Source organism: Sceloporus occidentalis, unplaced genomic scaffold, assembly GCF_023333645.1.
Source record: "Sceloporus occidentalis isolate IW3139 unplaced genomic scaffold, rSceOcc1.0.p SCAF_4, whole genome shotgun sequence".
Classification (NCBI taxonomy): Eukaryota; Metazoa; Chordata; class Lepidosauria; order Squamata; family Phrynosomatidae; genus Sceloporus; species Sceloporus occidentalis.
The window spans coordinates 100,684,307-100,712,069 of NW_028316984.1; the positions used below are offsets into that span (position 1 = coordinate 100,684,307).

General features: G+C 37.9%; 1 protein-coding gene across 9 annotated transcripts in view; it reads left to right on the top strand.

Moving 5' to 3' along the window:
- The window catches only part of PLEKHA7 (pleckstrin homology domain containing A7), a 227,503-nt gene that overhangs the window by 176,041 nt on the left and 23,699 nt on the right, over nucleotides 1–27,763 (top strand). For 3 of the 9 annotated variants that reach the window (XM_089521073.1, XM_089521075.1, XM_089521079.1), the window contains 14 exons: nucleotides 2,378–2,900; nucleotides 3,576–3,662; nucleotides 4,071–4,190; nucleotides 6,128–6,181; nucleotides 13,840–13,908; nucleotides 14,014–14,094; nucleotides 17,551–17,700; nucleotides 18,198–18,299; nucleotides 20,360–20,468; nucleotides 20,868–21,106; nucleotides 21,512–21,700; nucleotides 23,843–23,960; nucleotides 25,501–25,580; nucleotides 27,351–27,551. In XM_089521073.1, the coding sequence (XP_089377199.1) occupies nucleotides 2,378–2,900; nucleotides 3,576–3,662; nucleotides 4,071–4,190; nucleotides 6,128–6,181; nucleotides 13,840–13,908; nucleotides 14,014–14,094; nucleotides 17,551–17,700; nucleotides 18,198–18,299; nucleotides 20,360–20,468; nucleotides 20,868–21,106; nucleotides 21,512–21,700; nucleotides 23,843–23,960; nucleotides 25,501–25,580; nucleotides 27,351–27,551 (2,122 nt within the window). Of the gene's footprint in view, nucleotides 1–2,377; nucleotides 2,901–3,575; nucleotides 3,663–4,070; nucleotides 4,191–6,127; nucleotides 6,182–13,839; nucleotides 13,909–14,013; nucleotides 14,095–17,550; nucleotides 17,701–18,197; nucleotides 18,300–20,359; nucleotides 20,469–20,867; nucleotides 21,107–21,511; nucleotides 21,701–23,842; nucleotides 23,961–25,500; nucleotides 25,581–27,350; nucleotides 27,608–27,763 lie in introns of all 9 variants that reach the window. The other 6 variants (XM_089521080.1, XM_089521081.1, XM_089521074.1 and 3 more) reach the window with 5 other exon arrangements.

Consider the following 27,763-nt stretch of genomic DNA (forward strand, 5'->3'; position numbering starts at 1 on the left):
AAACTGTGCTCTTTAAGGGATTTTGGACTTCAGACTGTTGACCAACATGGCTGAGGCTTCTCGGAGCTGAAGTCCAAAATACTTTAAAGGGCACAGTTTGGGGGCCACTGTTCTAAAGCATGGATGGACAACTGCATAGGGGACAGGGGCCAACACCTCTCTCCATATGAATTTTCATGGCCCCCATTGTCACAGCAGACAGGAATGATGTCACATGACATCTGGATACCGCTTTCAGTCTGTACATAATTTAATGTGGAGGCCTTGTTATACAGGTTAGAAAACTGGGCTGGAAAAGAGAATGTCTGAAGTATATACCCAGACTTTAGGCCTGAAAGAAACAAGAAAGGAACGTGTCTGCATTGCCACTCACACTTTGGGAACTTACTGAAAAAGGATATCAGGTGGTGCCCCAATATCTTATATTTTGGCTTTGAGCCATAAGTAACAGTTTTTACACCTTGGGTAGATTGCAACATCAGTGCCAGAGAAATTGTTTTTGGTGAGCCTACCATTTGAATAATATTATTCCCATTTTATAGGTCTTGTCTGTGTAGCTTACTTTGGGTAATTGTTCATGTTGCCCAACCCTAGTTTTAGTGTTGGTTGCAGCCCACGTGCTATAAATCTTTTCTTGTTTTCTTCCAGGCAAAAATAATGTGTTTTTTTAAATGTTAATTTGGCCGAAAGCCCAGGAGAGTCACTTGACACATTAAATCAATAGTTCCTTAATTGTGCAAAAGATGAGACTACTTATGTGACATGATGACTTCCTATTAAATTACTTGGTCAGGCTTTAAGCTGCTTTTCTGTTGAACAAAAATTACTCATTGTGCCATGCCATAGAGCCAGGTGGTGATATGGTTTCACTTCAGGTACAGTATTACCTTAAGTGATTCTCCTTGTTTTCGTTGAAGATACAGGTATATCTCAGTTAATGAAGTAGATGCATTCCTAAGCATTTCTTCTTTAACAGAAAATTTAGTACCAGAGGTAGAAATCGTGTGGTAAGAATAGGGATAGTTTGGTACACCACAGTAAATAGAGCAGTTCAACATCTTTCAATAAACTTATTATCCAAAACTAACAATATACACATCTGTAATGAAACAATAACATCACATAAGCCTTACAATTTTTTTTTCTTTCACTAGGCTCCACTTTCTTATGATTTCTGTTTTGGTGGTCAGACTTTGGTCTGTGCTTCTTTAACATGTTACAGACAGCTGTTGTTTACCTTGTCTGATGTAGGCAAGAGCACACAGTAATAGTAGTAGTAGTAGTAGTAGTGAAAGTAGCAGTACAAACAGCTTCATTTATATACCACTTCATACTAAACTAACAGTGCCTAAGCGGTTTACAACTGTAAGCTAATTGCCCCCAACAAGCTGGGTACTCATCATATAATACAGATCATAATAGAATATAATCCTGCTCTTTCCCAGCTCAAGCTTTATTTATTGCATTACTGAAGACATGCTGGTGCAGCCTGGTACCACAAGTATTTGTTTTTCCTTCCCTGTCTCCTTAGTGCAGAGGTTGCTAAAAATCTTCCATGTACAGAGAGAACAAGGAGGGGAAATGGGGCTGGGTGTCAGAGGCTATGTTAAACTGAGGTATGCCTGTAACCTTTCATAAGTAACCTCCTCAGGACAGGACTATTCTACGCAAACTTTTGTGCATGACAATGCATGTATGTTTTATAGAGGGTTTTGTGTGTTTTTCGGGCTGTGTGAACTTCACATGTATGTTTTGTTGTCCAACTTACGGAGACCCTCTCCTATGGTTTTCTTGGCAAGATTTAATCAGAAGCAGTTTGCCACTCTTTCCCCTAAGGCTCAGAGAGTATGATGTATCCAAGGTTACTTGGCAGGTTCCTGTGGCTGAGCCCAACACTCAGACCACTGCACTTTGCTGGCTCTTGTGTATGTTTACTACTTTTTTCAATTTTATTTATTAAGGTAATTGTCCCCCCAATAATGAAATCACATTGTTGAGTGTGGTATTCTACCACCTATTGGCCAGCATATTTCAAAAAAGAGTATGAATAAAAGTGCAGTAGTTTTTCTAACCTGAAACAGATGGGAATTTTTTAAAAAGGAATATAATGACTTAACATAGGTAGTGCTTCCCATGGTGTGGAATTTTCATTTTGTATGTTTCCCTGATGCTTTGATTAACTGCAGAATTGTTTGCCAAAGGGTAAAAATAGCTTAATTGTACACATCATCATAGGTCAGCCTTAAAAAAATACTGATTGTTATGGCTAGTAAAATGCAACAATTACTTGTTGCTTCTAAAATTAATTTAGTGGCCTTTGACTTTAACAGTAATGTTTTACTTACTTCATCTCTAATGAAACAATTTTCTCACACAGTCTTGCATCTGATCAGACTCTTATTCGACAAGCACCCAGTCATTCAGTATCTTTTCCTGAAAATTATCATACATTGCCAAAGAATACCAGGCAGCCTCCAGGAAGTTCACCTCCCACAATCCGTAATTTGCCAAGTGACTACAAATATGCTCAAGACCGGGTTAGCCACTTGAAGATGTCCCATGATGAGAGAAGAGCAAATAAAGATGGTACTGTATGGCAGCTGTATGAGTGGCAACAAAGACAGCAGTTTAAACATGGCAGCCCAACAGCACCTATTTATATTGGTTCTCCGGACTTCACTGACCGTGGTAAGGGAAGAAGTTCATTAGATGTTCCACGTTCAGTTTCTGTACCCCCATCTCCTTCTGATATCCCTCCACCAGGACCACCTAAAATCTTTCCACCCCGGCGACCACATACTCCTGCAGAAAGGGTTACTGTTAAACCATCTGATGAAAGACAGATGCTAGACATTCCTTTTGCTGGATCACCAAGAAAGATTCGAAACCCGACTAGAAAGGTAACCCTTTTAATATATTTTTCTGCTCTACTAATCAGTTAGTTAATATTACACCACATAACAGAGTTTCTGAGAGTTTAGCTGTAGGTTGTTTAATCTGTCAGAATCTTATCTGTCAATATATTTTTTTATTGTTGATTGATACTGGTATTACCAAGACCAATTCAGCTCTTCCTCAATGGCCAGGCAACTACAGGTTTAACAACATCTCTTTAAACTGGTTATATGGCATATTGTCTGTGGGCTGATTTTATTAGCCTCTGACAAGGTGATGTAAATGAAATGCAGCAAACCTTCTCGCTTATAGAAAAGGGGTGAGAAGGAAGTTCATTGTAAATTTACAGATTATAAATTAATTTAGGGCCAAAACAGACAGCCTGATAAAGCCGCCTTCCTAGTGGCTTGGGGGCATGTCATTTAGGCACTGCATGCCCCCAGGAAACTGCCTCTCCCTTTTTGGGCAGTTTCAAGGGGGATTGTGGCCATGTCATGTGGTTGTCATGGCCCCAATCCATCTCTGGTGTTATTGTTAACACTGGCCAATTAGTATCTCCCATTGGTTATAAGTTTAGCAAGAAGTTTGATTTAAATTAGGACAGAGGCTTGGAATTCCAAGTCTGAAGTGTTTAAAAAGAACAAAATATTTCTCTTAATGCTGCTTTTCAACTTATACAGAACTCAGCACACATAGATAGACGCTCCATGCCAGCAATGGGATATATGACCCATACTGTAAGTGCTCCAAGTTTGCATGGCAAATCGGTAAGTATGAGCATTTAAAGTTTCCTTCTCTTCCTCTATACCAGCTGATTCTACTAGAACTTCTAAGGATGTCTGAATCCAAAATGGTCTTCATTGATTTTTCATGTCTTGTTAATGGAATTAAGTAACTTGAACTTCCTGGCATTAAATGTGGCCTGTTTTCAACTGCCACTGAAGTCATTTTAAGCAGAACTGTTTACTATGGTCAGGAGAAGAATTGGCCTTGCTTTGCTTTTTTTTTGTGTTCTAACATTAAAATACATTTCCAGCCAAAGAGAAGAATATGGAATAGTTGCTAATCTTGCCAAATAAACATTTTCTGGACACCTTAGGTGAAGAATTATAGCTACAGTGACTCTCCCTGAAAACTGCTAATTTCCTCTTTACAATGTGTCCAAATACCTACAGCCTGAAGAGCTAACATTGCTTCTCATTCGATTAAGGAGACATCAGGCTAAGTTGGCTAGTATACGAAATTACACAATCGCCCAATTACTGCAGCACTTGCCAACTAATTCCACTTATCAGGTCAGCTGCTGATTGGGTCATCTGTGCTGTATATGACATTCTGTGACTCTGCAAGTGCTTCTCTGGTGCCATGCTTGAGTCTGTGCTTTCTTGTCCATTATTCTGTATGTTCAAGTCCTTGGATCATACATGGTTTTGCCTTGCTCTGACATGTGCTGGAGATTATGAGCATTCTTAAACTACATGACGCTATGGCATACGAATAACTGCTTTATGAATATTATTTTGCTTTGTTATTTTTGTGAATGTTGCTTTTTAAAAAAATCTTCAAAAACCAAGCTTACTAGTTTGCAGATTTATTCATTTTGGCTGAAAAAAAGTAAGTTCTTCCTATCATTCATGATGGAAGTGGCTTGCTTTACCACATCTTGCTTGTTTTTTCTCTTTCAAACTCAGATATATTAAAAATGACGGACACTGTTTCATTTCTTCATACATGCATTATGTCATCATAATCTTGTTTTTTTTTTCCTTTTTGTGATAGATTTGTATTAGTCAAAGGCAGAAGGGTAACAATAATGCCATTTTCATAAATCACAATTAGACAGAAAACATAGTTTGTAATGAAATTGCAGTGTTTTACAGTCATCTCATACATCAGGAAGTGCTAGTGATACTTGAAAATAGTTTCATGATAGCTGGAGAAATTAATAGCAACATTTAAACATTCAGAATATTTTGTTAATTATTTCTACTGATTACCTTCAGATTCCCTCAGTTAAAAAAATCTTACAATAATATGCATGTAAGATAAGACACAAATTATGTAATTATTCATGATATAAGGTTAAATATATCAGAATGCAAAGTTCTTGAGCCATCATATTGGAATAACTCTCGCTCAACACAATAAATAAAAAAATCTTATTCACAGTGGTTTAAATCCAATTGATCATCCCAGCTAGAGAATAGACCCATTGAATCAATAGCACCTGCTTAAGTATTTACCAGGGTTTCACAGATTTAATTGGCCTATACTGCTTGAAAGTAACAGCTGGATTTAGATCAAATAAATTCACAAATTATTTGGCTGTGTTATCAAATTAAAAAAAAATATTTGTAGCAGTTTTTAAAATTAACTTTATTGAATATATTTTTAAGTTATATCAACAGAACAAGCACAAACATAATAAAAGGAGGTAAAATGAAAAGTGTGATAGAACGTAGATAGAAGAGTAAAAAAGAGTAAGAGCATGAATCAATGGGTGTAGAATTTGCTCATTTCCTAAACTTCAGTTTATGGGAGTGTGATATTTCTACAATAGTTATACCTTGTTATGAATTACACATGCATGGCGGGGAAAAATGAATACTATTTGTCCATCTTTTTTTCAAACCAGCACTGTTTACTGATTGTTCATTGACAAGATCACTAACTAGAAGAGATAGTTCAGAGAAATAGATATTAAACATTTTAATTCAAAATAGATGAGTCAAACCTATTCCTTCTTTCCTGTAATGAAGCATTCTTGAAGGAAGGCATATTTTAAGTCATGAATAAAATTCACTGAAAATGATTGAGATATGCAAAAACATAAACTATGAAGAGAAGTACTTCTTTATCAGGGAAGTTTTAATCTTGAGAAATTTAATATAGATAGCATCATAACTACCTCCTAAAAGTGCCATTGTTATTTAAAATAATTTTAAATGTACAGATAACTTTTTATAGTTCTGTGGAAAACAAAATAATCTGTTGTCTTCTTGTTAGGATGATAAATGAATGTGGTAGACTGCCCGATTGCTGCACTTCGAACATTTCTCATTCACCCATAAATTTTAGTGTCGTAATATTTATAACATTCTGTTTTTCCTAGTTGGCTAGTTTATCTTTTATATGTTTTTGCTGAAATTTCCAGATGTAATTATCAGATAGTAATCAGGTCCAATAATGTGATACATTGTATTTTATTATTGTTGTTTACTTTCATTTGCAGGCTGATGATACCTACATTCAGCTCAAGAAAGACCTTGAATATTTGGATCTGAAGGTAAAACACTCTAGTAATTTGCCTTTTTTTTTTCTTTTGTTTATATAGTTTCTGTTATGTTATAGTACTGGATTTTTTGATGAATAGAAATTCAGATATTTTTCGCTGTAACTAGGATAAATTTAAAATATAAAGTGTAAAAAATATACAGGAGAAATTAAAACTCAACCTGTTTCTTCTGGCTAGATCTAAAAAACTTCTTGCATTAATTGGAAAGGATTCCATTCATGCTTGGGATAGAGTAGAGCATGATCTCTGTTTTGGCCAGTTTCTTGATTTAGCTGTACTCATACTCAGTATGCTACACTGTACACTTTTCCAGATGTTTCAACTTTCAGAAGGTAGGAGGTACTGCAAATCAGAAAGTATTGCAGATCAAGAAAGCAGAAACTGTAAACCAGCTATGCACTAGTGGAATTCTACTTAGAATTTTCTAAATTCTTCACATTGTAATTTAATTTACAAATTGTAATTGCTTTCTAAGAAAACAATTGTCTACCACAACACATTTGTGATCACCTCTAAAACATTTCTCATAATAATAAGTTATTTATTCTTTATGTGTTTATTTAGAATATTTGTATCTATCCTTCTGAGACCAGCCTCCAGATAGCTTAAAAGTGACAACCCTAGCAATGTCACAACCCTATGGGGCGCCGTTGTGATGTGCAAGGGGCGGCATTTTCATACGCCTCTCGCACGTGATGAAGGCGTCAAAATGGCGGTGCCTTGTACATACGGGCGCCGCCATTTTGACGTGACGGATGGCTAGTGTCTGCACGTCTCAGCGCCCTTGTGACGCTGCAAGTGCGCCATTGGCACTTTGCGGCATTACAACCGCGCCGCAGAAAGAACCCGCTTTTGGGGGGGTTCTTTTTGCTGCACGAGAGAGCCGCGTGGTTTGTCCGCTGCAGCTCCCTCGTGCAGCAAACCAGGGCGGCGGGATACCGCCCTTTTTGGGAGGTCTGTATCCCGCCAATGACAACCACATGGATAATATATAAACAGCAATATTTTAAAACTAGCATCACTGAAACCTGCAGTATACTGAAAAGGGAAAGCACAAAGTTGGCACATCCCCCCCCCCCCCCCCGATACTTTACTAGTGCCTGATGCTCCCAGAAATTTGGTTTAGGGGTCAAATTGAATTAAATTAATTTAAATTTAAATTCAAAAATTACATTTTGAACTGTACTAAAAAATAAAGTGGAAATCTCTTAAGTTTTTTTTTTTTTTTAAACCTGATATATATTTAGTACATATTAGGCTGGGATTATTTTGAACCATTTCAAAGATCTGGATGCTTTTTAGAATGCTTTGCAGTAAACCAGTGTGGAGTTTTCATGACATGAATCACTACAAAAAGATAATCTTTTTTGAGAGTTAGTTGAAACTGGCCCAATGTCTGAACTTAATAAAAGTGTTACTGGCAGTGAATATCATTTAGATGTCAATTTGCAGGCACAATCTTGTAGCACTCCCCCACTGTGAATCCAATATTTTAAGGTCAGTGCAGTCCTACTGATAGCAGGCTCTATAATCAGTTAAATAATGTAGCCTTAATATCTCCATATTGTCTGGATTGAATCATTTTGTTAGCTACCAGTCACCTATTATTTGGTTTTAGACATCTGTTCAGGATGTGGCAGAATCCTCCTTTGAATTATTCTTCTCCAAATTTTGAGCTCCCACTGTGTGTGTGTCTGTGTGTATTCCTTTAAGTCCCCTGTTGACTTATGGTGACCCCATGAGTTTGAGAGGGCACTTAGGACCAAAACACATGGTCCAGAAAGAATGGCCTCCAGTTGTAATTGGGCAAGGACAGCAGAGACTGCACGACCTGCTTCCGAAGTGGGCTGCCGCCAGATTCCCAGGCCAGCTATCGGCAGGAGTGGATTATTTCTGCTCCTTAAAGGTCCAGCTTTTCCCCTCTTAGCATGGCCTCAGAGTGGCTTCCAGACACTTTGGGGGTATGCATCATGTAAGCATTTATTTTGCATGTGCATTTGAGGCCTTAGAAGTGTTATTGCCAGTCCCTTGCTCTAAAAACTAGCCTACAGCACATCCTTCTCCCTCAAGTATTAACCAGAGCTGACCCAGAGCTTTGTAAGCCGGATAAGGGGGGGATTTTTGCTTACTTTCTGCCTTTTATCTGTAAAACATGCACACACACAAAAACTAAAAAAGAAATCTACCCCAGCTTCCTCACATTTGAAAAATAATTAAATATTTTTGATATTACAAAAGAAATTATAAATTTTTACAGCCATGCAATCATTTTTGCCCCTAAAATTTATACTTAAAAAAAATCTGGAATGGTACGCTATTTTAATTTTATTTCTGCCCACTTTAGGATTCTTGTGCAAAATTTGCTCTTCAATTACAAACATCAGAGCCAAAACACAAGTGATAACAGAGCAACAACAACAATAATAATAGGATTTATTTATATGCCGCCCAATCACTGGGAATCTGGGCGGCTTACAACACAGGGGATAATAGACAGTTCCCCGCCCTCAGGCTTACAGTCTAAAAAGACACGACACAAAAGGAGAAGGGAATGGTGGGGGGGGGGGGAGATCAGATCCAGCATTCTTCTATCCCTCTGAGGCCTGGACCAAGGCAGATGGACTGGAGGGAGGGCTCTTTTTCTTAATTGACGCCGAGCCCGATGGCATTGGACCTGTCCTTTCACTCCCTCTAAGACCAGAAGATGACAGTTGGAAGAAGGGAGGGGAGGGCTCTTCCTCTTCAGGCCCGATGGCGTTGGGCCTGTCCTTTCGGTCCCTCTAAGACCAGTTAGTTGGGGACCTCTCATTGTCACTTATGAATTAGATGAAAAGGAGAAACAAAGCTCAGTGTTTTCAGAATACAGATAGACCCTTAGTCCAAATCCCTGAAAGTTTTGTACAGATTTAAATAGTATGGGAGTGAATAGAAACTTTGCACTTTATAGCGTTAATATGATGGGCCCAAACAGAAGTTCCTACACTTTTTCTGGAATCTGTTTGCCAGGTAAGACTAAAATATAATAACTTAACAGTTTCCATTTATTTTAGTGAACTGTCCAGTATCTGGTGCTCAATCCCCACCTGAAACCTCCCCCCACATAGTCCCAGACTGCATCCTCACTGCAGAAATAATCCAGGTTGACACCACTTTAAATGCCAGGGCTCCGTGCTATGGAATCCTGGGATTTGTGGTTTGTTGTGACACTAGGACTCTCTAACAGAGAAAGGAAAAATGTCTCACAAAACTCCAGAATTCCATAGCACTGAGCCATGGCAGTTAAAATGATGTCAACTTGGATAATTCTTGCAGTGCAGATGCAGCCCCAGATACCATATTAACATCCTAGTGCTTTCCAAGTGAAAGCAGCTATACACAGAAAAACCATGTCTAAAGAATTACAGTTTGTAAAAACTTGTGAAAGGTCAAACTTCTTCTGAGTCATAGATTGGGTGATCTCACTCATGAGGCTATTCCTTGTACAGTGCAGTTCTGTGTACATCAGGGATTAGGAATCTGAAGCCTTCCAGATATTGTTGGGCTAGGAACTTCTGTCTTCTCAGCCACCAGGGCCAGGGACCAGGGACGATACATATTATAGACCAAGAGCATTTGGAAAGTCATAGATGTTCTACTCAAGTGCTAGTGAGTTCTTTGGGGATAGATATAGGGGTGGTGTAGGATTCAGTAGCTAACATCCAGTGATGAAAATATTCCTGTCAGTTAAATTAGAAAGGGAGAATATTATTTTCTTACCATAATCTCCCCATCTTCCCCCCAAAAGCCCTGTACCAGAGTGCTGGGATACATTATTTTCAATTGTTTTTGAAGCCTGCAGAAGTGGGAGCGATTCAGTGGTATTAGCAGTACAGCACCAGTGTAACTTTGAATTTAGACCTTAGAGTAAAAATACTGTTAATATAGATAAACCCTTACTATCAAACGATTAAAAATGTTTCTAGAATATGCCTTTTGGTTGTTTAAACAGCACTGCGTGTAATACACATTATTCTAGTACTGTAGTAAACCTAATGTTCAGCTTCATAATTTGTTTGTGGATAATGCATAGCATTTTTGGAAGAATATTGCCTTTAGAAACAGCTGCAGTATTAGTAATTCTGTGGGTGTTGAATTTATAGCACCTCAGTTGCCATTCCTTTTGTTGGTGATGTTTTGAAGAATGGTTCAGATTATATGCTTCGCCGAATATAGTCAGTTCCCAAACTAAAGCATATTCAGGCTATTGTGGGATCTCTCCAACTGAGTCATGCTTATAGTATATTCTGCTATTAGAATGATATTGAAGTGCTTAGAATGAGAATGAGGAATGGCAGTGAAAAAAATATAAAAGTAATTAATCTGTGAATAGACCCCAGTGGGGGCAAGCTTGTGCTCACGAAAAAGAGACCCTTCGGATTTGGAAGACATGTCCTGTATTGCTGAAGGGACCTTGGGATAGGAGGACGTAAGTGTGGAGAATGTACCTCTCTATATAGACTTTTCAAGATTAATTCTCCTTCCAGGAATCTTTTCATGTGCAAAAGGCCATTGAAAAGTTTGTTTGAAGAAGAGAATTAACCTCTAAAGTCTTGAGAGTCCCACATCCTCATTTTGTAATTCATACTGAAGAGGGGATCCAAGCTGATGATGACTGTTTATTCTTTCTGTACTAAATTGCATCTTCTTCTTTTTTATAATTGTTTTGTTTGTTTTATAACAATAATACAAAACAAACAATTAATACATAAATAAGAAATAGCCTTGGAGGTCTATATGTAAACTTGCATAAGAGCTATCTTTTGTGGGATAATAGCAGTAACAAAGTCCTAAAGACATCACTCAGATTCGCTAGTTGATGAAGTTGGGATCAAAGTATTTTTCCAAAGAATAGCTTGATGAGTAGGAGGTCTAACCTGCATCTTCTACCCTTGCCAGTGTGGGAGGAATCAAGCATCCTCAATATTTTTCTTTATTTATAATTGCCAGAGACCCTGTGCAGCCATACCCTCCCAGTTCTTATGCCCTAATAATGTTTGCTTATAAATATCTTCTTTGAAGAGATAGATGACAATATGCCTGTGTTTCCTTTTTGTTCACTGACTGGAGCAGAATGGCTCAGTATGCAGTTCACCAGAAATTTAACAGCCAGAACAAACCAACATGGTGAATGGCATTTCATATCCAAGCATATATGACTAGACAAGTTCATGTACAAAAAGCAGCTTACGAAAATGAACTATGCTTTCAACAGAATTATATATATATTCACAAACACGGGGGGGGGGGGGAGAGAGAATCCCTGTATAAAAGTAGCAAATGGATCTTGTACTACCTTGGGGCTGACTGAAACAAAGAAGCTGGTAGCCTGAGCTTTCATAGACGTGGATCTACTTCCTCATCTGCATTTGCATCTGCATCTGAGGAAGTAGACTCAAGTTACAAAAGCTCATGCTAATAGCTTCTTTCTTTCATTTAATCTCAAAGGTGTGCCAAGATCCCTTTGCATATTCATTTTCCAGACTGACATGGCTATATCTTTTGAATTTTAAAAGGTAGCAATTACCAAAACAACCCCCCCCCCCCACAAAAACCTGTGGTCATGATTTCTAATGTGATTATCAGAAGAGCATGATGCCCTTATTTCATGTTCTTTAAAATAGACAAACAAAAATAGGCAGCATTCAGCAAGGAAAATGACTGTATTCCAAAAATTAGATATATTTTTTTCTGATTTGTTCATTGGCTTTTGCTGTCAACTTTTCTTCTATAACCAGATATCTATTAAAATTTTTGTTTGAAACAGATAAAAAATAATGGACCTCTGATCAACATGGTTTACAAAGTGCTAAAGAGCTCAGCACAAGGGTTACTGTCCAGTATAAATGTAAGAGCGCCTGTAACGGGAAATGTAGCCATTCCATTGCTTTCTCAAATGGCAGTCAGTGTTTAAATAGCTAAGCATCCACAGGTGTCTCGTGTGTATAGCTCCACAGCTTTCTGCAAGTGTTTTTGGAGGCTTTGTGCAAAATTATTGGCTGGCCTGATAGTGCTTGGTTTCATTTTCTCATGTGTTGGAAACTAGTGATGGTGATTCCATTTCTATATTTATGAAGTTATGAAAGCATGCTGATTACATTTTGATTTTGCTGCTTTTACAATCAGTTAATTTTACATGTACATGTTATATAATATATTTGCATATATTTTTCTTCACGTTGCTGTATACCCTTTAGATTTCAGAAAGGTTCCCTTGCTTGCATATTTGTGGTTTCCCCAATTATAGCCTGTTTGTGCGATGTATAGTATGTCTCAATTACATGTTTATCTTAAAATTTTGTTAAAGTCACATAATATTCCAGGGATCAATTTTTTTTAAAAGTGTTTTACTATAGTGGGGGAAAACCCCATCTAAACCTAGGTATTGCCAAAAGGCAACAAGCCGTCCTGTATTTGATTATCTGGCTTCCATTTTATCAGTTTACAATGATGGGAACTTGAAGATGGAGCTGGGACAAATTAATGGTAAATAAAACTAATTAGTACTAATCCTAGCATATATATGGCGCTTTCTGAATGTTCAAAGCGCTTCACATCCATTATCTCATGAACCTGCAAAAATCCAATATGGCAGGTTGCCATTATTATATCCACATATCTGCAGTGTATTCCCAAATGAGAAATAGCAGTTGCTTATGGCTACAGTTTAGTTCATGGATGAGGGAGAATTTGGACTGGTGATTTCCCATACCCCTCATCATGTCTTAGGTTCTACATTATAGTCTGGTGTTTTGCCTGCTACCTCCGAAATGGAATAACATTTAAAAAATCTTTTGCATAGTCCTTCATGGCTTTCCCTCACAGTGATTTCATGTAGTGTTCAGAGGTTCTTAGCAAATTTTAATTGAGATCTGATAAAATGTTTATCCAGTGTTTCTTTCTTTAGGAAAAAATATGCATTCTGGTTGTTAAAAAGCTGAATTATTCTTTAGTTTAATAATACATTTCTAATGTAAATGTACGTGTATACTGTGTGTGCAGGTTTGGGTGTATGTATGTGTGTGGATGTGGATTGGTTGTGTGCGTGTGTGTCCATGTGTCGATGTGTATGGCTGTAGTATAAACAGTAATCAGCAGCAAAGAACTGGTGGTCTTTGGAAATATGAAGATGTTTTTAGAATGATCTTTTTTAAAAAAAAAAAAAAATAAGCACATAAAATGGACCACTGATTTTCAATTTTAGACATAAATATTCCAAAGGTTTATTAGTATTAATATACCGTAGTACCCTTTGATGAAAAGATAGAATTCAACTTGTTCTGTTCTTGTCTATGTTTGTATAAAAAGGGTTTTCTTAGACTCCTATATAATATCTATTAAATATATGGAGAGTGGCAGCAGCACATGCTGGATTGCATCATTTGTTTATAATACATACTGTTGAGATAGATCTCTAGAAGTAACTTAAGATGGTCATGTTTCAAAATATAGGAATTTATAGAGAATGTGTTTGTAATGATAGTGGCAAATTATTCCAAACATTTAGGAGAAATAAATAAAAGGTTTCCAAGACAGAGTTTCATTTATTGGGTTTCATTTGTTTCTGTCCTCTTAAGACGTCTAAATTTTTAAATCCCACCTTTTTTTTTTAGGTGACAGGGCGAGATACAATAAAGGAACGCAATACAAAACCCATCAAGATTGGAGAAAGTGATGTTGATGTAAGTATGGAATATCACTTTACAAAGAATGCAGTTACATTCCTGATCCAAGCATAACCTAGCCCTTTAATTGTTCTAACTTTCTATATATGTATATTTTTGTAGGTGAAACTAAGTGTTTTCTGTGAACAAGACAGGATTCTGCAAGATCTAGAAGACAAAATAAGAGCTCTAAAGGAAAATAAAGTAAATACTGCAATTTTCCCCATTGCCTTATATATGTAATAGGTGATAAAACTAAAGGATGGAAATCATTTGAAATTGCTTATTTTAAAAGTATGTCCTGTTGTTGTGCTCATGGTGGGAACGGAGGTGGTAAGATAAATAATTTAGTATATATGTATATGACAAATGCCATAGTGGTGTTCTTCCCAATCTAGTTTACAATGTGCTGAAGAGCACTTTGAAATGGAGTAAGAATGAATAAAAATGTCCCCAGTTTTATAGAATTCTTCATTCTGACACATATCTATTCAAATGAGAACAGCAATGACTAAATCAACAATGAAATGTTTATAACATCACCAATAATTTATCAGAGCAAAAGGGAACAAAAGTCGCATTTTGAATGGTAACATCAATAGGCTGGATTTGAAATTAAAAATAAGGTGAAAAGAAAAAGAATAATGTTTTATTAAGTTTGCTTAGTGCATTCTTCCTATCCTTCCTTTAACTTTTTAAACAGCCCGAACGTCCTAAGACCTGAGCTCAGCTGTTGATGACCAGGCTCTTGGAATGTTAGCTGGTATTTTTTGGTGTATTTGGTGTTAGAAAAAAAAATTGAAAATTTTGTGGAAATGCTAAATACACTGGTTTTATGACAAATGAGGAGGCAGGTTATGAAATTAGAGGTTTAGGATCAGAATTTCTGAGAACTATCAATATTATTGCATTTGACTTAGGATCTAAATCATCCTGGAGTCTCAACCATTTTGACTGTATTTCCTATCATCCTCTCTATATCTTGGTGCTCATGATCCACATTCTTGCAGGATCCTAGGAGTCTTAGGATTTTATCACACAGGGGATATTATCCAGGGATAGTTGCACACAACGTTGCGATCTAACAGGACTTAACCCGTGAAGAACAAGGAATGCTCCAACAACAAATCATTCACGGGATTTCTCTGTGAATGATTTGTTGCTGGCGCATTCTTCCTGGGATAAGTCTGTTAGATCATGGTGTGTGTGAGAATCCTAACCGCGATCGCATGACTGTCCCTGGATAATGCCTTTTGAATCTACCGATTTCCTCCTGTCTGATAAACTCCTTAGCTAAAGCCCATTACAAACGGGCCTTTTAGTACGGAGTCAGTCCGTACTAGGGTTAGGAAGGTGCAGTGCTTCCGCACCCCCCTAACCCTAGTACGGACTGAGTCCGTACAAAATGGCGGCGCCCCATCTACATGGGGGCCACCATGACGATGTCACGACCGTGCCGCCTCTATACAGGGTGGCACGGATGTGACGTCGTCGCTCCGTGCCAGGGCGCTTAGTGCGCCCTTTGCGTGGAGCAGGAAGGAGCTCCGTTTCGGAGCTCCTTCCTGGTTTGCGCTGCTGGGCGCAGCCTTCACACGGTTGCGCCCAGCGATGCAAAGGAGAAAGGGACCAAGCGGCTCCTTTCTCCTCCTCCCCGCCGCCTCCCCTTTCCAGCCTTTTGCCGCTTCCCCGCAGCCTGGCCGCTGAGGCCCTGATACCCCGGGGAAAGGGGCGGTTACAGGCCGCCGCTTTTCGGCGGTCTGTAATGCACCAATGTTTGTATCTGAGGTTATCTCTGGAAGATATAGGAACATCTCCAAAAATGTTCTCAATAAGTGTATTCATGCAGGAAAGACAATCCTTCAAATATCCAGGTCTTAAACCGTTCAGGATACAGTGGGCCCTTGTTATCTGCTGAGGTTTGGTTCTAGGACCTCCGGTGAATAACAAAATCCATGGATGCTCAAGTCCCATTGAATACAATGGCATAGCAAAATGGTGTCCCTTATATAAAATGGCAAAATCAAGGTTTGCTAGTTGAAATGTATACTTTTTTAAAATATTGCTAAGCTGTGGATGCTTGAATCCATGGATAAAAAAATCCGTGGATAAGGAAGGCCAACCACAATATAGATCAACACCAATACTTGAATTGTACATGGAAACAAATTATTAGCTGATGTAGTTTTATTCAAAATACATTCTGGATCAATTGTATCTTCTGAATATTCTTCTGGGCAATCCTATATAGAAAGCATTTTGCAAGAATCAATGTATGATGTAACCCAAGGTACAATTCAAGAACATAACTGTGTTTGTCTGAATCTGTATGCAAAAGAATCTTGCAACACCTTTGAGATTAACCGAAAGAAAGAGGTTGGTAACACAAGCTTTTGTAGACTGAGGCGCTGAACACATGGGTAGGATACAATGGGCCAAATCTGTTATATCCTGCCTGTGGATCCAGCCTGTTTCTGCCCACAGCACATACCTGGTCTGGTGCACCGCTTCTGCCCTTCAATTTTACAGGCCCCCTCTGTGGCCCAAAAAAGCAGAAATGGGGGCATCCACATGGCCAGGCTACCCCTTCCGACATCACAGAACATGACTGGGCCTGCGAGTAGAATGGTAGTGGCAGCAGGTAAGAGGGTGCGTGGCTGCTTGGTCAGCCAGTTGTTGCAGAAAGGAAACAAAGTCTCATGGGCTATCCACAAACTTTATTATCTTTAAAAGCCCAATGCATTTCGACCTTGCCACAAATTGGCTTTCTTCAGGGGCTATTATCAGAGATTTCTGGAGTTGCAGTCTGCACTCTCAACAAAGTGGGTACCCTGAATATTAGAAGGAAGTAATTTAAAATAATAAAGTTTGTGAAACATCAACAGCACATGGGACTTTGTTTCCTTTAACTCTTCTACAGTGAATACGTGCTTTCTAGTTTTTCGTTCTGTTCCTGCCAGCTATTGTGACAGAGGCGTTTTTCAGACCGCCCGTTTGGGGCCTTTCCCCGCCGGATCGGGGCCTCAGCTGCCACAGAGGCAGCCTCTGAGGCCCCGATCTGCCACTTTCCAGGCTGCGGGGAAGTGGCAAAAGGCTGCTTCCCCGCAGCCTGGGTCACTCTTTTTTAGACTGGCATAAGGGCTGTTTGAGCTGGATCTGCCAGAATGGTGTCTGATTTGCTCATCCCCAGCTCAGGGCTGTTGGTCTGCATCATCTAAACAGGACAATTCTAGGCCATGGGAAACACAGGCCTTTTAGCCCATGAGTACAGCCCCTAAGTCTGTTTCATCAAATGCATGAAGTGAAGTGCCTAGGAACAGATGTTTGTACCTATGGATGAGCAGGTTATGTGTGTGCTACCAACATCTTTCTCTCAGCTAGTCTCAGAGGTGCTACAAGATCCCTTTGCATACTAATATAATCATGATATGTGTCATCCTGCTAGGTCTGTGTTCCAACAATAAATTGGGACAGTAGGTATTTCCTTCTCAAAAATGGAAAAAAAATATTGGACAGATACCAAATATCAAAATGAATAAAGATTTAGAAGAAAGTGGATAAAACATAAAAATGCATTTCCAGCACTAACTTGTTATTATAAACATGTACTCACATTTATTTTAAATTTTATTAAATACGTTGTTTAAAAAATCTTTTCTTTAGGATCAGCTGGAATCTGTCTTAGAAGTATTGCACAAGCAGATGGAACAATACAAAGACCAACCACAACACACAGAAAAAATTTCATACCAGCAGAAACTTTTGCAAGAGGATCTCATACATATCCGGGCTGAAATTTCCAAAGTATCTACAGTAAGTAATTGGTGTTCCTAGAAATGGATCAGACAAAAGTTAATCCCTGAACAAAGGGCTTAGCACTCAAGCAGTCCAGTACAATTTCCACATCAGGCCCACTGAAGTAGATTAAGGCTATACAGAACCAATCCTTGCTTGAATTGCAGCCATGCTGATATTTATTTTAATTAAATATACTCTAGCTACATAAAATGAAATATAAAGCGAAGAAAAAGCTAAAAATAATATTACATTTTAGAGAAAATGTTAGTTATCCTGTCTAATGTTATATTTTCTCAATGTTTAACCAAGATTTTGAAAAGTTATGAGTCCTTTCAAATGAATCAAAATGCCACACTCTCAATCTGCCCGGAAGCCAGCTTTTCCGGGCCGTCTGTTTGGCCTCTATAGTGCTTTTTGTTGTGATCTACACTTTTACTAACACAACTTTTAGTGTTTTACTGTTTTCACTGCCTGTGACAGTGTAAAACTGATTATTTTCTCTTTGCCAACAGGAAATGGAAAATGCCTGGAATGAATATCTGAAATTGGAAAAAGATGTAAACCAGCTGAAGCGAGCCTTACAGGAACAGATGAATAGATTATTTTTATCTCAGGTGAGGCTCGTTCTGAAACTGAGACTCAATTGTACAATTTGCCCAAACACTTGTTTAGTGTTTGGTATATCTTGGTCTGGTATGAGGTCTAATTCTTGATCAGTGCAAAGTTTCCTGTTCATGGAGAACCACACTTGCAGATTTCACCACAGTGAAACAGCAGAAGATTATACAAAGATTATACAGATCCATATGATGTTGTCTGAGCCTTGCAGTCTGCATTTGAAACCCTGATAAGGAATACAGCAGTAAATGCCCTGGGCCTTCTCTGTGCTTTAGCCATATTTGAGGGATGTTTGCCCTTCGGGGAGTGTAGGGCTCCCTCTATGGTGACCTTTAGTGGGATTTATTCCTCTATTATTTAGTTATATATTTATTCCATTTTGTTGATTTTGCTATACTGTACTTTAATTCAGGTTTTACCATCTACTGCTGCTACCTAGCTTGTTCTGACAGTGGGGAATATATAGTCGCCCCTCTGTTTTTGCGGGGGATCCCTTCCAGATCTCCTGCAAAAACGGAAAATCACCACTATTTAAGCCCTATTGGCTTGAATGGCAGCATGCGCCGCATTTTGCCCCCATCTGTTTGCCGCCAGCGAACGGCCAGGGCATGCAGACTCCAAATCTGTGAAAACAAGGGACAGCTGTACTGCATGTGTTGTAGCATGCTTTGGGAATCTTGTTGTCCTGAAAAGCAGGGTAGAAATCTCTTAAACATTTTTTAAGCCTGCACATACAATGTTATTTTTTTTTTTAACTTAGACACTATCCGTCATTTTCCTAACCTCTAGACAATACTTGGGTTCTCTCATCTTTTCACCTTTCAGAATCAACTTCGCATTATAAACAAATATATGTAGCCCAATAACATTTTTCCCCTTGAAAAGAAAATGCTTTCAGGAGTAGATGGGAACAAAGAAGTGCTGAGAACAAGAGGTTACTTATCACATACACACACCAGCTTTGCCTTCTTAATTTCTCCCTCTTGCCCTGCTCCCAAGTGTCTCCCCCCCCCCCCCTTAGGAGCTTAAAAATACATACTTACTAAGGAAAACATGTACTTTGGACCAAATGACAAGGTAAAGTTCTCCACAAAGGGCAGCGTGAAGCATGGAAAAGGGGGGTTGTTTCATGTGAGGTGTCCCACTTTATGTTCTTTTTCTGGAAAGGTGTCATACATTCCTTGCAAAATTCTAGATGTTACAGAATTGCGTATGATACAGGTAAGGAGAAGTGGTGACACACTTTCTCTGCAAGCACATGGAAATCTTTGCTACACACATAGAGGGCACTTTGTATGACAGTTATGGCTTATACAAATCTGTTTTGATCTAAGGAAGTTACTGCCTCCTTAATTGTAGTCTAGCATCCAAAACTCTACTGAGTATATACCATAAAAATATATCCTGAATGTATTATTTCTTTAACACAATTTTTAAAAGTTTATAATGTACATTTCAATAACAATTAACCATGTATGAAGTCAAGGTAATCTACCATCAACATAATTATTGCTACTGGGTGAAATTGGTGTAAAGGTATCTTTGTGTGTTTCTGTTTTCATTTAAATTTGATACATAGAGCTATAATATTTGCCCTTTACATGTACACTGCTTTTGGTATTTGGACTGAAGAAATAACTGAAAGTTAAGAGATCATATGTTACACACAAATTGAACAATAGATGGTATTTTATCCTTCTCAAGGATCATAGGGCAGGGATCCAGTGTTATTAAGAGAACTTTCAGAATCAACATTGTTCTCTTTCTATCCTTTCACATGCCTTGCTGCATCAGAGCAGCACAGGTCTGTTGCTTTACATAGTCTGCACTGGGGAAGCAGCACCAAAGCAGCATCTAGAGCTAGTCTCTATTGGCAGAAGAAGAAGCTCCCCATGCAACAACCTGGCCTCAGTGCCCCCTCACAGCACTTAAGGATCATCTCTTAAAATATTAAATAGTGTTAATTCTTTGTTTTGTACATACATAACCAGTATTGATCCTCTGCCTCTGCCCCTCCCTCCCCACCCTGCCCCATCTGGTTTTTACTGATTAATAGGAGAAAGCTCAAATACAAAAAGATTTGTGGAGAATTGAAGATGTAACAGCTGGCCTAAGTGCTAATAAGTCCAATTATAAAGTCATCATAGAATCTATAAAGAATCCAGGTAAGAAGAGCTTAATACAGATGTTAGAACTCTAATCTGCTCAACAGAATATCCTGAAGTGTTCAGACACAAAGCTCAGATGAGGTTTGGCAAATACTGTATATTAATTTCCTGTGCTATTTTCACATAGTATTTTTGGACAATGTTATTTGCATTACAAAATGTATTGGCTTGCTTCTAATCCAGTATAATAAGATGGGAAGTAGCCCTTTCACTTGACAAAAGACAAATAACATATATAAATTTAGCTGCTTCTTTTCTTTCTTAATTTTTGTCTCATTTAACTATATGGCAACAATGCTAACTCTCTTTTTTTATTTGCTTGAAAAAAATCATATTTTGAAGACTCGTTAATATTTCTGATCTACATTTGTTTGTAATATGTGTTCTCCTTTGCAGAAAGAAAAACAGTGCCTTCATTTTCAAAACCTCTAGTGCCTTCATTATCATCTACTCTCATGTCAGTAGACAACAAACTTTCTACTCAGCGAAGCCCACCATCTAGTCCTATCAAGCCATCTTTGGAAGTCAGACTTTTTCCTCAGCCTTATACCCAGCCTAGAATGCTCTCTCCATCTCAACAAGTGAAAAAAGTTGAGCCTCCAGTTCAGTCACCAGTAAAATTAAAGCCAAAGGTTGTAAGTGCCATAACTATAGTATCTTGTAGTTAATGGCATAATGTAGCTAAGAGTAGGTTTTATTTATGTATACAATTTGAAATTATAAAGCCTGAAACCATATAGACAATATCTTCTTCTGGGTCTCTCTACATAAGTGATAAAGTTTTTTACTGTGATTATATCGTGCCTTGATTTTCCGGGTCAATGCAACTTAGTAAACACAGGTCACAGAACATATCAAAGAAACAGTTTTGAAGGCTATTAAGTTTAAATGTTTAGGAAGTACAAGCTATTAAATTTAAATGTAGTCATGTTATTTTTTTTATAATTTAAACATGATAATTGCAGATTTAGCATTTTGCATATATTAAAATGATGCTTTTAGTCAACAGTAATTGTGAACCACATGTTTATTTTTTAAAGGAAGATGAAGCACCACCAAGACCTCCTCTCCCACAACTGTATAGCCCAGATGATCCCCCACCAGCAGTACCACCCCTTCCTAGGGAAGCCACTGTCATCAGGCACACATCAGTGCGGGGCCTGAAACGGCAGTCAGATGAAAGAAAGCGAGACCGTGAACTAGGACAGTATGTGAATGGAGATTACAGGGTAAGCACTAATCCAGAACAAAAAAGCTGCACCAACGTATCAATTTGTATTAAATGTATTGTATATCAAAATTATATTAATGTATCAGAAAGACAGTTTCAGCAATCCTGACATTTTGAGATACATTTCTTTATTACCCATAAAGGCCTATTAGTTCAGGGTCATGTTTTCTGAAGGACCATACTCTCTTCCATATAAGCTTGCCTGTGTTTTGAGGTCTATGGAGACCCTTCTCTCTGTCCCACCCCAACAGAGAATGGTGGAAATACAGGAAAGGGCCATCTTAGTGTCTGCTCCCAGTCTCTGAAACTCCCTTCCTAGAGAGTTTAGAATGACACCCTACTTATCATTCAACAGGCCTTTTGAGGGCTAGTTGCTCAAGAGAAAGGGCCTTTCATAATGGGCAATTTTGGCTGTACTTGATGGGGGTTTTTTAATGGCCATACTTTTTAATTCTATTTAGTTAATGCATTTACATCCTGCCTTTCTGCCAAAACTACTAACAGTTTGATTATATTTGTATGATGTGAATTCTGAACTGTATCTGTTTAAACTTTTGCAAGCCTCCTTAAGTCCCAGACTGGGAAAAAGGAGGGATATAAATAAATATCATAGCAAAAACAATAATTCTACCTGTTTCACCTCTCACATAGATAGAATATCTGCTCTGTAGCTCAACATTGATAGATGTCAAATGGAATGATGTTGTTGTTTTTAACGTCTAAATTAGGGGTGGGAAAAATATGTCCCTCCAGTTGTTGCTGTACTTTATCCTCTCACTTTTGGTTATTTTAGCTTGACTGATGGGATCTTCAATCCATTAACATTTGATGGGCCATGAATTGTTTGCTCCAGTTATAAACATTCAAAAATGCTGTTTATCCCTCGGGTGGCACAAATATTAACTACAGCCTCAAATGGTTATTCCCAGAATTACCAGTTCAAAGCAAAACTTGTAGTACCCAGATTTCAGCATATAAATTTGTGTGGCAGACGATTACTCCAGTCCCAATATTAAACATTAATCTTGAGTTTTTTTATGGAATAGATGGTTCTTCTTCAACTGCAGTACCAAGAACTGTTAATTTAACTGTGTTTGTAGGAACTTATCTTGATGATGTGGGCTGCTATACTTGAGATTTCCCCCTATCTCTTGGAATGTTACTTAAAAACGCGTATGACAGGTGGCAGGTTCTTCATGCTGTATTTTAATGGTATAAATGTGAAACTGCTTCCTGTGCATGTGTTTCCAGATTTGTTTTATCTACTTGCTCATTTCATCAACATATAAAATTTATAACTACTCATCTGTGTAACTTAGTAGTTTTAGCCAGCCATCAATAAATAGACTTAACTAAAAAAAAATGCTAATTAGAACTATCTAATTGCAGGATAACTCAACAGAATCTTCAGAAGACTTTCTGAGGTGAACCAGAAGTGAGATAGTATCTTCTAGAAAAGCCTTCTGGAAGATACAGAAGCATAAGGAATTTTCTTGATCTGTAAAATTTGTTGAAAGTGATAGATGGACACAGCTGCCTTTTAAAAATCCTGTTTTGATTTCTACAGCTGGTTTATTTAATTCCTCTGATTTCTGTTATTAAGCATTCAGCCACAGATTATGAAATTTATTTGTGTTATACCAATTGTTATTGTACCTGTATTATTGTACTTGGACAATAATAGCATGGATGCAGTGGCTTAGTGGTTAAGATTCTGGTTCTGATGATCAAAAGGTCAGAAGGTTGCCGGTTCGAGGCCCAAGTGTCGCATGATGAGGTGAGCTCCCATCACTAATCCCAGTTTTTGCCTGCCTAGCATTTTAAAAGCATGCAAATGCAAGTAGATAAATAGGTACCACTTCAGTGGGAAGGTAACGGCATTCACTGCAGTCATGTTGGCCATATGATAACCGGAGTCATCTTTGGACAACACTGGCTCTTCGGCTTAGTAAAGAGATGAGCACTGCCCTCTACAGTCAATTATGACTAGACATTCATGTCAAGGGAAAACCTTTATTTTACCTTTTTACAATAATAACCTGTATTATTGTACCTGCACAAATAGACGGTAGTCAACAGAATTGAAATAATGTTTTCTATATTTTTGCAATTTCATTTAATCAAGCATTTATCCGTATAGGTAGAACTCCGCTCATATGTGAGTGAACCTGAGTTGGCAACTATAGACAGTGAGCTGAGTCAATCTTCCCTTGGATTTCTAGGTGTTGATGGTAGATACCAAACATTACCATCCAGAGGTAAGTCAAGAGATGACTTAATCTATATCTCATAAGAATATTAATGTTATGGCTTTGAAGGTCTATAGTTTAGAGATTTCAAGAACTTAGTAATAATTCGTTATTACTCTCATTTGATCTGGGGCAGTGTTGGAACTCCAGATATTAATTAAAAGGTAGAAACAACCTGATTTAATCCCATGTTTAATGCATAAACCTTCTCTGTAGAAGGTGTGCCAAAGATCATGACCAGTAGGTAGTTTATTATATATAAATTAAACTAACAGTTCAAATTGGCTGCCATTTTCTTCAAAACACTTTTTTACTCGAATGACACATGACCTTTGATCATTCTTAAGTAGCATAACATTTTCTCTGATTATTGTCAATTCTAATCTGATAACTTCCTTTAGATCATTTACTCTTCAGCAGTTGACCGTTATGTGGCACTGTCCTTTCCATAGAACAATCTCTATTCTCTATGCTTTTTATTAATTTACAAGCCCTGTAACTGCATTCACTGCAGTCATGCTGGCCATATGATAACCGGAGTTATCATATGGCCAAAAAAATATTATAATGAATAAAATATAATGAATTGATTATGGGGCATGGTTTTTGGCACACCCTGTATTCATATTTCTGTCAGATTAACCTCATAATTCAGATGGTAACCTAGAATCAGAGATCTGTAGCTGGTGAGATCCTCTGTACAATTCAGTGAAAAGATGAATAAAGCTAAGAAGGAGGAAACAAATGAAAACATCCATAGTTTTAAAACAGTTTGACCTAGAAAAAATTGCTCCCTTTCCTCCTGATATAATGAACTGAATCTTTTGACCCACCCACCACACATATCCAAGACAACATTTTGTTGCACAATGTCACCACAAGTTTAATTTCTTCTTCACTTGTGGCAATTTTTGTGAACTAAAACTTTGATGTTAACAAAGCAAATTAAACCCTAAAATAATCTTTCACTTGAAATCAATTGTTCTTAGCTATTTCAACAGCTTCATGTTTGTGCTCATCTGACTCACTCTTCCTTGTGCTTATTTCACTTCAGACTCCTAGTTTTTCTTGTTTGATGTGATATGTCCAATTCACAGTTCAGAAACAAATCAGATGTATTTATCTGTGTGAACAGGACATACCCTAAGAACAAATTTTCAGACTGAAGAGTTTGTAAATGAAACAGAAAATTAAGACAAATAACCAGAATAATCTGAAATCTTTCAAAATGCCTGTGTTCACATCATAATGAATTTTAATCATTGGAGTATGTGATTGGTATTCTCATAATATAAAATCCTGTATCCTGGTTCCTATGGTACCTTAATGGAAAGAATGCTACCGAAATCTTGAGTAAAAGTCTTACATAAATCCTCAGTTGGACTTAATGTTAGTTTTCTCTTAAGTCTCATTGATTTCATTACGTTTTCTTTTAAATCTCATTCTGGAGCAGTGAATATGCTCAAGATAGGATTAATGCTGTACTTGGAGAGAAATGAAGCTCTTGCTTCTCATTACACTTTGTTTCTTTTGTTTTTTCTTCATCAAGGATTATCTGGTTCAACGTCCAGACTCCATCAGTCATCCACAGCTTCATCCTATGCAACACTTCGAAGAGATGGTTCCAAGGTAACTGCATATTTCTTTATGGTTGCTAAACCATTCTGAACAACTTAGTTAATTTAAGAATTTAAATTATTTTTTTATTTGAATATTAGAATTTAAGACAGTTCCCCAAGATGGTTAACCCGGAATATGTCACAGATACAAACATGCACCTTCAAATAAAAGTTTATACTGATTTCAATTCAAGCCATCAAAATTGTTTATAACCTGTTCAAATCATCCGGAGTATGTCTGTGGTTAAGAGAGACGTTATAACCTCTCACTCTTCCCCAGTATCTATATTATTTCTCTCTTAAAAGTTAATCCAATATTATTTTTCTTACCTTTGTAAGTTGCCATGTTATAAACATGAGGGAAATTGCTTTTATCTGTTTCATTTTGCATGAAAGAAGAAACAGAAAGACAGTCCTCAGCCTTTTACAGAACTTACATAGTAGTGATACAGAGTACATGTTCTGTAGGGTAAAGTCACAGACCCAGCATGGTGTAGGGGTTGTCTGCCTGGGCTTCTCCCTGGCCTGGCAGCATCCAGTTAAGACGACACGGGTGGAAACCCCCATGGTCTTGCCAGTATAGATGCAGATTCAGATGTTCCAGTCTGACCTCAAGGTAAAGAGACTTTACTCCAGAGTAAAATAGCCCTGGTTTTGCACAAAACCAGGCTGTTCAGGCAGTCCCCCCCCCCCCTTTCTTACTTTGCTGGTGTGTGAACCATCTGAGAAGTCATTGTAGAAAATTGTCCACACAGTTGGTTGAAATAGTAACCCCTTTGCTTTCTTATTGTTCAGTGTATGCAAACTTTGTTCATGCACAGAATTATTAAAAATATTGTGAATAAAGTGACCTTCAGGCTATGTGTGTACATGTGTGTGTATATGAAACATAAATGAATTTCATGTGTAAACTTGGTTTCCATCTCCAAGATATCTCAAATTGCATACGCAGATATTCCAAACTCCGAAAAAGAATCCAAAACACTTCTGGTCCCAAGCATTTTGGATAAGGGATACTCAATCTGTACCTCTTTTGTACAATGACCACTACATGCAGCCTACCAGTAGCTGCTAATGTGTGTTTCCATGGGTAGTTGGTGGCTAGATGAGAGAAGAGGGTGTCCAGGCAGTGTTATGTGTGGGGGGAGGCAGTTGTCATCACTCTTCAGGGGTGTCAGCCCCCCCCCCCCCCCCAGTTATGCTAATGTCTATATCCAACACTGGCTTCAGACCTCAGACTTGACCCAATAGTAGTTTCTTTTCTATGGTTGCCAATTCAGGATCATTCCAATCTCTAAGATTTCTGAACCAAAACCTGAAACAGAGAGATGACCCATGATGATGTCATTAAGCATTATTCATTAAGTATCAACCATAGTTGCTCATAGCTTGTCATGCACACTACACACGCACACCATAATTTCTTGTTTGCAAAAAATCTTAGTTTAAAGAGCTGTTCACTGATCAAGGTGAAATGAGGACACTATTCCTTGTCACCCATCTTGAGAAATTTAATCTAGCCTACTTACTTTTAGCCAAAAGTTGGATGGAGAGCAGAGCAGATGTTGAGTCTTGGAATCACAATGACTAGGAGGGAAGGAAGAAGCAAACTAACTCAGTGAATACATAGATTACCCATTTCTGTAGCTGGAAGCACAAAGAAAATGACATCCTCCCAGAGCTCTGAAGGTCCTCCAGAGGCCAAGCTGATGTAAAATTTTGATGCTAATATACATTTTCAAAAAATTGTAACATATGTTATGTATGTCGCATTTAACAGGAGAGACCAAAGAGTGCCTTGGAACGCTTATACTCTGGAGACCACCAAAGAGGCAAGATGAGTGCAGAGGAACAACTAGAAAGAATGAAGCGGCATCAAAAAGCATTAGTTCGTGAACGCAAGAGAACTCTTGGTCAAGGAGAAAGACAGTCTGTCTCATCACGATCATTTGTCCGGCCAGTTTCTGCAGACATAGGCTCAGTATGTTAGACATGCCTTAAAAGGACTAGACTAAAATGTGATCTGTAGCTTCTCTAGTAAGCACTTTTATTTAAGAGTGCATGATGCCTTGTATTATTTAATTATATTACAGTATATCAATTTCTGGAGTATGAATAACAGAAAATGGCTTTTAGCTATAAGTAGCCACAGCTTAACGTAGCAGGTGCAGAAATAAATTTACAAAAGAGAAG